The 12,447-nt window shown below is 39.0% G+C and overlaps 2 protein-coding genes across 2 annotated transcripts in view; one reads left to right on the forward strand and one right to left on the reverse strand.

Annotated features, from left to right (window-relative positions):
* The window catches only part of LOC116701354 (E3 ubiquitin-protein ligase RNF19A), a 22,406-nt gene extending 20,504 nt beyond the window's left edge, over positions 1–1,902 (forward strand). The window contains exon 10 of the mRNA XM_032535005.1: positions 1–1,902. This exon is cut by the window's left edge and continues 1,298 nt beyond it. The gene's annotated coding sequence lies outside the window, so the exon portion shown is untranslated.
* A 1,321-nt stretch (positions 1,903–3,223) lies between these two features.
* The window catches only part of spag1a (sperm associated antigen 1a), a 13,572-nt gene continuing 4,348 nt past the window's right edge, over positions 3,224–12,447 (reverse strand). Inside the window, exons 3-10 of the mRNA XM_032535013.1 lie at positions 10,675–11,258; positions 8,973–9,072; positions 7,820–7,972; positions 6,803–6,960; positions 5,665–5,806; positions 4,942–5,068; positions 4,698–4,835; positions 3,224–4,468 (exon numbers count right to left, since the gene is read on the reverse strand). Coding sequence (XP_032390904.1) covers positions 4,463–4,468; positions 4,698–4,835; positions 4,942–5,068; positions 5,665–5,806; positions 6,803–6,960; positions 7,820–7,972; positions 8,973–9,072; positions 10,675–11,032 — 1,182 coding nt within the window. The 5' untranslated portion in view covers positions 11,033–11,258 and the 3' untranslated portion in view covers positions 3,224–4,462. The remainder of the gene's footprint in view (positions 4,469–4,697; positions 4,836–4,941; positions 5,069–5,664; positions 5,807–6,802; positions 6,961–7,819; positions 7,973–8,972; positions 9,073–10,674; positions 11,259–12,447) is intronic.

Consider the following 12,447-nt stretch of genomic DNA (forward strand, 5'->3'; position numbering starts at 1 on the left):
ATCTTAACCTTTTTCCTAATGCTTACAAAAAGCAGACATAATAAAGCTGGATAGAGGAGCAAGTAAAATGTTTGATATTATTTCCAATAGAAAGTTGAGCTGCTATCCTAAAGCCTGAACATATCCTCCCTCGTGACATCTGCAAAAATCTGGTTTGCCTGAATAAGGGATGGACGTGTCATCACTGTGGTCCACCACTGTGCCACCAGTTCATTTGGTGGCTTCTTAAAACGGCATGAGAAACACAACAGGATTGTTGAACCTGAGAGGGACCAGTCCGTACAGTAGCACATTTTATTTGTCCATAATCATCTATAAGAAAAATATTATTGATTTTGTTTAAAATGTGACTCCTGTTTTTTGTGTTCTTTGTCTTTGATTATTTTTATTTTCCATTTTGGGAAAGTTGTTTTTAAAGCCCAGTGTTGGGTCCAAACCTGTTAGTATGATCAGGTGGAAAATAGTGTTTACTATTCAAAACGTAGCCCTTTTTAAATATTGTGGATTTAAGACAGCGGCTGTCTTCACAAGTCTCTGTCTGCCCCGGTAAAATAATAGTTTTGTTTGTGGTTGCATCTTTGCAAATGTAATCAAGTCTTCACTGCAACTTTTTAGTGTATTATGGTATTATTTGAGGTATATTAAAGAAAGGGAATTTTAAGTTATTCCTTGTAAACGTAACTGAGCAAATCCCAATTTTTTAATTTGAAACTGTTGCATTTCTTACAATTTTATGGGGCTTGTTTTAGTGATCCGTCACTAAAGCTGGAAAGTCAACCAAACAATGTCTTTGCAATAACAAAAGGAAACTTTCAAATAACTTTGTCAGCAAGAGTCCAGTCAAGGGAGCACATTGTTCTAGCAAAAAAAAAACCTTGATATAGTTAAAGGTGCAATGGGAAACTCCTCTTGTGTATTTGAGCACATACATCTGTCAGTGATTTAATAATCAGTATTGAATGTATTATGATAATAGACATTTTTTTATTATCCCTCAGTGATATCCAAATCAAAATATAAGTTTTGGTTCAGAGCTTTGGGTGTGTTTTAACTACAATGTGTTTTAAGTTGGTTTTCTTTGGTCCTTGCAAATGATTTATGCAAATAATTTTATGTTTTGGATCCACAGTGCCTTTTGGGGGAGAATCCTTTGTATATTGATATAATTATAGTTATTTTGTTTTTATTTCCTCATTGTGTATGTCTTCAAATGATAAACATAAAACTCATGAAAGAATGAATTATATTTGCCTCATAAAATGCTTAAAATGCATGATCCTAAATACTCCCTCTCCCCTGAGTGCTAATGCTAGCTGTCACTCTAGCTTGTTTAGCTAGCCTACCACAGACTGCACTCAGGCCATTACATTAAGCCAGATTTTGGGGCAGTACTTTAAATCTTGACAAAACATATTTGTTTGGGTCATTTGTAGGAATACCCTTTTGAAAATGTTTTCCTAAAGTAGCCAAAGACAGTTCTCTTGCATTCTTAGACAGTTCCTGTTGGCAATGAAACCCTGTTTATCCAAAGCACTCTCATTTTGAGTATCAGGTGTTGTTCAGCAGCCTGACCACAGATTACTTTGCTGTGACGTCAACCAGCCGAGCTCAGCAGGAGCTGTGTTGGAGTAATGAGGCGATCTTTAGAGAAGCTGTGATTTTGGCTAAAGGAGTTTTGGTGCACCTCAAAGGCCTCCAGCTGAACCATATTCCCACCCTCTTAAGGTTCCTTTTGTAAAAATTCCTGTGAGTTTTATATTATTATTTGAAGACTAGAGCCAGGTATATTTTCTAACTGGGTTAAAAGAAGTGTATGCTATTTGAAAAAGTATATATTCCCTAATTTGTTTTGTAATATGCATGTAAATGCATATCCTTAAATAATAAAAATTCTCAATCAAGCTTGTTTTCTGTAAATGTTAACATGAAAAGGGTTTCTGTATTGCGATCATTTGCCTGTTATTTGGTTAAGTTTATCATAACATGCCACGGGACCGAAGATCGGCAAATCATTACAATCAGGGTTGTTGCACTGTTTTTGTTGTTTCCCTCTGGCTACACATTCAGATCACCCTTGGAAACGAGTTTATGACGGTGGAAAAACAAACGACTCATTAAAGCGTCCACATAGCAGTTTATTATTTACAATTGCATCCAAACTATTTACATACAGTACATGCTGAATTTCCACAAAGCAACACTTCAAGCCTCATAAGTGTAATAATTTAGTTGATATTTTTATGTTTTTATTTAGACCATACAGGGGGAAAAATAGGTAATTGGTCAAATAGGACTGCAGAAAGTGTATTAATACATCAAAGGATGAAATAAATAAAAGTTGTGGCACATTGTGCTATACAAGATATACATTTGTTGTGTGTTATAGGGCTGCCATGGGATGTTTAAAAGGAATAGGAATGGGAGATTTAAAAGGAAAAAGCGCCCTCAAATAATGTAGGTGTTTTCAACATCTGCTTGTACCGTGCGCTCATGGGCAACGGAAAAAAAAAATCCTCGTGAAAATGTCATCATTGATGTCACTTTCTGTGGGAATCAGAGGTGGAAAACACGGGCTACATTTTGCTAACAGTTTCCCAGTGGGTGACGTTTGATGTAGGCGACTTTGGTTCACTGAAAATATTTCAATGACAATAAACAGTTTACTGTGGACAAACGCCTCTGCTAAGAAACATACACAGAAAAAACATGTTTCAAATTATTCATAAATAGGCCTATGTATAAAAAAACAACACCATATCCGTGTTCTTTCCCGATCGATGTCCTACATATAACACAAACACCTGTCGATGTGCTGTTTGTATGCTCACATAAGAAAACAGCAGCAAATCTTTGTTATTGTGGCCTCCATGTTTTCACACATATGACAGAAGAAGAACACGCTTCAGGTGAAGGATGGCAGTCGGAAAAACAACGTAATCACGGGGGCAGTCCCTGATTTTACCAGGTGGCATGAAGGCACCACTATTGACAAAGGTCTAATTTGTCCCTTCCAAACAGGTGTGACAATCATAGACTGTAGGTGACAATGCAGACCTGAGGGGAGCTCTAATTAGGCAGTAAAGTGAAAACACCTGGGTTTTGGGGCAATGGCTGCAGGGCTTTAAAAATGTGAATGTGAAAGCCTGGATATACATTAGAAGATCACATGGAGGAGTTAAGCTGTTACTGTGTACTAAGTCCCCAACTTGCAGTATCCCAAATATTTTTTTGTTCAAGAGACTTCAACCAGTTAATATGAAACCTGACAACAAGCTGTTTAGCAGACTGGACTGCTTGGGGTCATATCAACCGTAATTCCTCCCCCAGCAGATTACTTCTCTTGTGTTTTGAAGGTATGTATAATAACGAGTGTGTTTGATGAATGGAAGCTGTAAGGTATTTTATAAACCGATCTAAGGGTTCAGAGTTAAGGGCCAGGAATAAAACTATGTAGTATTCTCATAAGAGACTTTCCAGAGTGTAAGTACAGTACACCTATTTGCACAGAAAACACGCAGTCATACATTCAAGATTGAACCTGAGACCTACAATAAGTCTTACAGTACATGATTAAGTAATGCTAACTTCAATTGCTGGATATTTACTAAACTAATGAAGTGAAATTAACAATGCCTTAAGCACTGAGCTAAGGGGATATTTTAACTGTTAAGTCATTTTAGAATCTTAAATGTAGTTGTAACACCTAACTTTAGAGGGTCTTTAGCTGTGGAAATGTTTTATAGCAATTTGTTGGCCTATCTTTCTATAATGTAGCTAGCAGCTGATAATTCATGTAAACAATGACAAATGTCTTGAAATTGCTGGAATAGCTGAATCCCTGGATACATAAAAATTGTACCAGATCTTGATTTTTTTTCACCTTTTTAAATCTTTCTGGGAGTTCCTTGTTTCTATTTACAATACAGTTGAGCTGAATCAGTTTCTTGTCAGTGCTTTTATCATGAGCTCAGTGAACCATTTGGAACCAAACACAACATCTTTAAATCTTGGCATATTTAATCCTAACTGTGATAGAAATCTCAATAAGGCACACATAACACACTGTTACTTTCCCCGCATTACTCCACCATGAAACAGCGCTCTGCAGCCTGTTACATGAATCTGTATGTACTGCACATTATATCATAATGTGAATGATTTATAGTGCAAGCAGGTCATGAGTACTTTGATATTAGCCTTTTTTTGTTTTTAAATAAAGCTGCCCATTATGTAAGGTTGTGTACTCTGGAGTTATGGTGTGGTTTGCACACATTACAGATGGCGCAGAGCTGAAAAGCTGGTCATCCAAGGAGTCCTTCTCGGGAGTCAACACCAGTCATTTTCATTTTGCAGGTCTTACTCACTACACTCGATGGCTTTAAGAGTCCTTTTCCTCCATAACTGCTACAGTACAGTACATGTCCACAAATGTTTCATTCTTCTGCCTCCATATTCCTCCACATCAAACCTGGAGGAAATGGGCAAAAGTCAGCATCCCTGCAACATTTAAAAGGCACAATATTTTATTTTTTTATATATATATATATATATATATATATATATATATATATATAATGCTTCATTATTGTTTGTGTTTAGCGTTCAATTTGCCAACATGAAAAAGCTTTTAGCAATTTAGCATTTTCTCAAGAAAATCCACTTGATAAGTCCGTGAGTGAAGTGAAGCTATATTTTACCCTTGGTGTGTGTGCAGTGCTATCCATCAGGCTTTGTCTCAGCAAGTTGGTCACCACCTCAAGCTCCTCCTCGGCCTCTCTAACATTCGGGTCCAACTGGAGGACTTCCTGGAGGTCACTGCTGGCCGACAGGTAGTCCTGGGTAAAAGGAGAAAAAAAAAAAGGAGAGTAAGAGTGGCTGGAAATTAAAAACAAATAATCCACTGTTTCAAATAACTGAGTGTGTTTTTAACGTGGGAGTAACCTTTAAACCCTTATAAGCCAGGGCTCGTCTGTAGAAGGCTTTCTTGTTCCCCGGCTCCAGCTGCAAAGCAGAGTCACAGTCCTGTCTGGCCTCTTCAAAGTGATTCAGTTTCAGGAGGCAAATGGCTCTGGAGAAGAGTAGAATAGAGTACAAGAGTCAGGGAACGCAGCATGTTCATTTCTATCATTCAGGATACTGCTACAGGTAATGCTAATGTTCACTTGGACTTAGACTTAAACTTCTCTTTATTAATCCTTTTGGGATGACTCCTGCAAGGAAATTGTGGAAATTTCCAGCATCAGTTTTAGCAAGAATGCAGTATAGAAGACAGTACAAAGATAACAATAACTGTAATAAAAATAGTAACAATAAGAACCTTTTGGCTATAAAAAAGACATTTGCCATACATTGTCAGTCAAAAGTAAGTGTTGAGTCAAGTTTTAAAGTGTCCAGGTATTTATGTGAGTCCAGGTGTGTATGTATGTATGTATTGTATGTATGTTAAGGATTGGAGAGATGGATGATCGTGTGGTGCCCTCTACTGTTTTAACTATTTTACAGTCCTTAAAGGAAACCAGCAAGTTTAAGAATCAGCATTATGTTACATCCTAGCTTCAGTTTCGTTTTTTACAGTATTTATATCTATGCATCTAAAGCACACAGTATTTTCTTCTAATTCTTCTAGTTTCTAATTTTGGGACTTTTTAAGAATTTCATGTGTACCTGTTTGTGTAGAGAGCACATTCATCAGGTTTTAATGCGACACATTCACTGTACTTTTCCAGAGCCTCCTGGAAGTGGCCTTTCTTGACCAGATCGTTGCCTTCCCGTTTCAGTAAAGTAAAGAGGGCATCTTTTCTGTTGGCTGTGGACAGGAATTTGCAATTTAACAACAGTTAAGTATTGAAACAGGTGAAAGAGAAGAAGAAAAAAAATTTAGAACTGCACTTTCTGTCTGTCTTCAGTTTCAATGGAGGTTATTATGGATATGTTGCACATAGGGTTTGTCTTTCAAAAAGCTTTTCCCATCAGCCCAGTGCATAAACTTTTTGTGAGAGTGATCAATAAATCCATCAGTCTGTCAGCAGCAGTCTGAATGGTCCAGAGGGGAGGAGTGAACTCCTGCTTGCTGAGCTCTCTGCTGTTTGGGGAAGTGGCTGGAGGGACGGACAGAGACAAACAATGTGACACCAGATGCCAACAAAAATAGCGTTTAAGTCTGATTGTCTGTATCCTTTAAAGTGCTGCCTATGTGCTATATTAAGTGTTCACGTTGGTGTGTCTTTGTGTTAGGTCAGGTGCTTTATCTGGTAAGATTTAAGTTATGTGTATGTGTTTTATAATGGTATACTCAACATGTCTGAAATATGTATTTGAATATATGACATGTGGAGCTTTCTGATCAGTGTAGCAGCCTACAGGAAACCTGACCTGGATTGTTCCATTACAGCAGTGCTACACTCAGTGTGGATCGCCTTCCCCTCTGCATTATTGATCACACACATTCCCAGCAGGGAGCCTTCAACGGCTGCTCATCAGCGTTTCCACACAAATTCTCACTGTCTTCTTCTGCTGCTGACTTTCGATTTAAATTTTACCACCCACAATTCATCAGGCAATTATTGAACAAACAATTCGGTCCATGTACGGGCCCAATTCCTTTTATGTCAGAAGAACTACGTTTTGAAAACAAGTAAATTGCAGTACTACATAGTGATATCTATAATCCTACAGAGTGTGAGTACATGTGCTTGTGAATGGTTTAAGGGGAAAGACTAGGAGGTCATAAATCCCCTGAGCACATGTTTGTATTTTAAATGTCCAGCTCGTCACTAAGCCAAGAAGAAGCAATGTCCCTGACCTTGCTCCTGCGCAGCCCTGGCTGCTCGGACTTGGGCTACTTCAGCGCTGATCGGTTTGTCTCTGTGTTGCTGCTGGACGGACAGAGGGACAGCGGGAATCTCTGGAAGATTCACTCTCCACTCAGGTCCGTCCTGCTCAATAAGCATCTTGGTGATCCTGGCAATGGACACGGAGAGTACAACATGCAGTGAGCACAGAAAGTGTTTTGTAATTAGCTACATTAATGCTGCAAGTGCTACAGGGTTAAGTCATCATTCAATTCAATTTTGACATGTTCCTCTACTACTGTAAATGTCTCACACTCATCCTTGTGTTTCAGATCAGAGTTCTGATCAGCCATATTAAGGGAAAACACCTGTAAGGGTGAGTAGGCCTTTTAATATGTGTTTTAAATCCATACTACACGCTAATGCTAAGCTTATTCTGAGTCTGTAGTGTAACCAGACTGTAGAAGTGACAAATAAAGTAAAACTAATATTGGCTTGTGATAGAACAGTGCCAGGAAAGCCACAGAAAAACAACACACTTTTTGAAAAACCTTTATGGTTTCTGATTAGAAAAATTTGAATAAAAATGGGCAATTACAGACATAGTATGACAGACCAGTGGTTCTCTATGACATTACCCATCATTCCTACCAAATACTTTAGCCGCTGATTCCAAGAGCAGCTATTTAGTGAAATCAAATATATAAATCAGCTTGGGTGAATGAAAAAGTGCAAACTCGCAGGTTTTAATGGCAGGTTAGTTAACTATTCAACCTTTATTAAATGCATATTGTTTAAAGTAACTGTAGATAAAACTGTCATAAAAAGAATTGTGTCTAATGGTGTCTACAAAAATATAAGAATGATTTATCTTCAGTGTGAGTATGGAACTAGCACATACAGAAGAGAAAAACAGCGTTGAATGAACTCTAACCTTGAAACCTCTAGATTTCTTTCAGACAACTTGACAAGTTAAAGAAGCCACATTAAGTAGCTACATTTATAACGTGTGGCTGTTTTCAGCTGACCTGTGGACACTGTCATGAGCCGCCTGCACCCCAGTGTCTATCTGCAGGACGGTCTTATAATCCACGTAGGCCTTTCTGTAGCGCTCCAGTGACTCATAGGCCATAGCTCTGCGCAACAGGGGCTTCAAGGAGTAGGGCTGCAGCTCCAAAGCCCTAAGAGGATCAGAGAGACGCAGAGACAGAGGATCAACCGTCTACACCTGCACACTGTGTCAACTGGGCTGATCTGTAGCTCTCCATTTATAAACACGTGAGTGAGCATTTAGACACCACAAATAGTCACAGTGTGTTTATAGTTAAAAGGATCAACTAAGAGTAAACTACAAATGAATAAAAAAAACATCAAATTATATGAAATGAAATACAAGGTTTATGGAAAAGATGACATGACACTAGATTTTTTTTGTCAGAGCAGCAAAACAAGATTACCTTACTTTTTTTTTTTTTAAATAAGTCTTTAGATTGTTATAGGCGTGTGAGAAAAGTAATGAACTGAAATTGATTACTAATATACTGATACCTCATACAAACTCAACGGTTGAAATTTTAAAAATGTAATGTTATTTAACTGAAAATGACTAAAGTCTTTCATTGTGGGACAAAGGCAAAATACAATAGTAGCAAACACCATTTTAAAGGGATCTGTATGTACAGGTCATTACATCATAATGTAAATGATTTATAGTGCAAGCAAGTCATGAGTACTTTGACATTAGCATCCAATTTTTTACATCAGTCGCGTTTACAGGTCCTGGGAAGTACGACTGCGAATAAAGCCTTTTGTGGCTGCAGAGCAAGCTGCAGGAACTCAGATAAACTCCCTAAAGTCGTCACTTCCGCTACTAGCATGACACAACTAAATCTCTGACCCACCTGTCGCCAGTTAAGATGCATTATGGGTCATGTAGACGCCAAGTTTTAAGAAGAAAGAAGAATGAGTGGAATGAAAAATACAATATCTCTGATAGTGTTACTTCAGTTTATATTTGTTACTGTTTATCGTGAGCCTGACCAAGTTATAGCAGTGCAGTGCTAAATTGGTGGAGTACTCTTATATCTGAGCGAAACTAAATTGAAACGGACAAAGCAACATCTGTAAATGATCACAGACAGCCAGAAACACACATGCACAGAGCTGACACTTGTCACCTACTTGGTACAGTCCTGTATGCAGTCTGAGCTGTTTCCATCCTTCAGAAAACAGGCTGCTCTGTTGGAGTAGAGGATACACAGATCTTCTGGACTATCAATGCCTGCAGGGGGACGAATAAAACCCACTTATCTGAAAAACTAAATGCTGAAATAACACTCAAGTCATCTTTGATCTCAGGATATACATGTGTAGGGACAAATTAGTACTAGTGCTGTATTTTGTAACTAAAGAGAATAGGAAGACGGAAACAGCTCAATTTAAAGTGTTGAGTGTCCAGAGATGCTTAGGTGGTGGATGGCAGACAGATATATGAAGGTTTTTTCTCCTCTGAGCCTTCAGTGCAGTTTCACAACCGCCAGCAGAGCATCAGTCATCATGTGCTGCTTCAGTGCCCAAACACTGATGTCAACAATGCTGATACTCCTCTTTGTGGGTGTGTTTTTTCACAGTATTAAAAAAGACATAATCACAAATTGTTTTCACTGCTTTGCTTCGAGAGTCTCTCTAAGTCTGCTTTGCAATTAAGTCCTGACAGCCGATCTCCAGTGCTGCAGAAAAAGCTTCTTTTGCCAGCTACAATAGTAGAAATGGGCTCTTAAAGTGCTCTTAAAGGTGCATCATGACATCCAATCTTACCTAAAAGCCCCCATGCACCAGCACATGACTTCTATCTACGGTCAGCAGTGTTGTCTCATGCCAGTGCTGCATTCACAAATCACTAATGACGCCTCATGTCTCAGCTACAGTTTCTGAATGTTAGGCTAAAAACTTGATGACCAGTTCAATAATCCACACAGGTGACAGGTCTGGGAAGTGACCTGTACATTAAGTAGAATGTAGGATGATGTGCACTTGCATGCTGGTTTGGTAAATAGAGGCTGTCATGCAGCATGACAAGCATAATGCATTTAAAATTGATATGGGATACTGTGGATTGTGGAGCCAAAAGACACTCTGAGTCAATTTGTATCCAATACCCTTACAAGGGCTAGTAAACAGATGCTAGAAGAGGCTGTCTGTCTATCTCTGTGCCCACGATTTGTTGTTGTTTCTACATTGGGGACTTGAGCAATCAGCAGTTGCTTTTGAAAATTTTCTTTCACCAAAAAGCACAGACACATTTTTATTCTAAAGATTATTTTAAACAGGTAGAAGATAAAGTATGCAGTCACATCATTTAAATTTTAAATGTACAACTCTTTACTAGAGTAACAATAATACGTTTTTTTTATTATCTTTTTTAAACAGAAATGTGAGAAATGTACTGATTTAATTTTCACGTGTGAAATTGTGCAATTTCTACAATTGTAAACTGAACATCTTTGGGTGTTTGATTGTTGACTAGACAAGATAGGCAATTTGAATGTGTCTTGTGCTTTAAGAAATTGCATGGGACATTGTAACTATTTGCTGACATCTTACAGAGCAAACAATTTATAGCTTAATTGAGAAAATAAGACCCACCACTTAGGTGGCATGCAACAATTTAGGTTCTGGGTGTACAAGGTGTTTTGGTTGGACTGTATATTGTGTGTGTCAACTTTAATAAATTTCTTTTAACAAATCTGAGAGGTGTCTGAGAGTAAAATTCATTTTCTACCTTAAATTTGTCTAGTCAACAGAGGTGTTTCTCCTCAGATCAAATGCTGCTCATGAGGCAAATTCTCTAAGAAAATGCAAAAACTGTTCATATCTTCCCCACCTGCTTCAGCACATCCATCAATTGCCTGTGTGTACTTCTCCAAGGCTTCCCCAAACTGGCCATGTTTGAAGAGGTGGTTTCCTGCATTCTTGAGCCTGGCCAGGTGAGGAGGAAGGGCCCCAGCAGGGGCGTCCAGATAACTTGTGTCCACTGCAGGGCTGCCCTGTTCCTGTTGTCCACCAGCAGGGCTGTTTTCTCTCTGAGTGCCGTTAGCCGCCCCCTTCCCTGGAGCTCTTCGAGTCTGGGGCTTTTCTGCGTTGCCTCCACTTCGGCTTCTCGTCCCGCTCCCTGCTGTGGCCTGAGGCGATCTACCTCCCCCTCCTCCGCTGCCCGGGGGCTTTTCCTGTGCGTTCCCCATAGCTGCACTCCCTCTGCAGTGTGTTCAAACTCTTCCTCCTTTCTCGCCTCTCTCTTTCACAGAGCCGCAGCTACATCTAAACGTAGCTGGGGATTTCTGTTGGAAACGCCTCCTGGATGAGATGTCAGATGTGACGTCACTGATGGGGGAAGTGCCACAGCAATGCAGTGCTGCAGTAGGACAGCTCTGATGGGAGATTAGACTTCAGAGTAAAAGGCTCTGGTCGCTGGTGACACACAGGAACACAGACCAATGTATTAAAAGACTTAATATACGGATGTATGTACAGATGTAGGACACTTTAAAGCAAATTAGGAGCAACCATATAGAATAATAGAAAAACAAGCAATTACAATTTTAATATATTTTTCATGTTTTTTATTGACGTTCGACATTAAATCTTATCAAAACAAAGGCATTGTTTTATTTTTGTATATATGTTTGTTTATAAATTAATTTGAATCTTTTTTTACAAGATTATTAGATTAAAATTAAAATTATGAGGATAGGGAAGCAGTAACACTATGTTTTTAGGTTTATTTTTCTATTGGTTGTTTCTACATTGGTGACTTGACCACAATCAGAAGTTGCTTTTGAAAACTGTCTTTCACCAAAAAGCACAGATTGACACATTTTTACTCTAAAGATGATTTTAAATAGGTATAAGATAAAGTATGCAGTCACATTATCACTTAAGTTTTAAACGTACAACTCCAGCAGACTGGACGCGCTCCGCAAAATAAACAACACTTTCGATATAGTATTGCGCATCGTGATTTCACGATAACAATATTGAGCTGATATATCATGCACCCCTAGCAGAGCGTGCTCTTTCATACAAAGCTCTGCCTTAAACACAAGGGCTGCGTCAAGATTTTCTCCACGTAGGGTGAGGCAATGTCATTACCTAACCCTTACTGAAATAACGCTGATGCCGTTCTGTACATTTAAATAGAGGGTGACACTTCAACTTGACTCTTTGAAATTCAAATAATTCAAACTGTCGACCTATTTTAGTTTCAGCCAGGATTTGCACGGAGTTTGGTGTTTTTTTGCCCCCAACATCTCCTTCCAGGCAGCGCGGCAACGGTTTAGGGTATGTTTAGGGTTAAGGTTAGGGTTAGCTGCCTGGATGGCGACGTTGGAGGCAAAAATACCATCGAGTGATTGGCACCGCCGTTAAACTATCTTCTTGTTGCTTTTTTTCAGCTGGTTACTGTTTACTTAGGGGGTAACATTATCGCACGTGCGTTTTGCGGTCCCGAGTTTATAGGGACACCCATGCTTCATCTGGGGAAGCACTGTTGGAGCGTGGTGTTTCACACCGTAATGCGTGTTGTTTAACTAGTGTCAAGCCAGCATCCCCTTCGAAAACGACAGTCAAGCCAGCCCACCGTTGTGTTTTACGATGTGTG

The sequence above is a fragment of the Etheostoma spectabile genome, chromosome 14 (genome assembly GCF_008692095.1).
Source record: "Etheostoma spectabile isolate EspeVRDwgs_2016 chromosome 14, UIUC_Espe_1.0, whole genome shotgun sequence".
In the NCBI taxonomy this organism is placed as follows: Eukaryota; Metazoa; Chordata; class Actinopteri; order Perciformes; family Percidae; genus Etheostoma; species Etheostoma spectabile.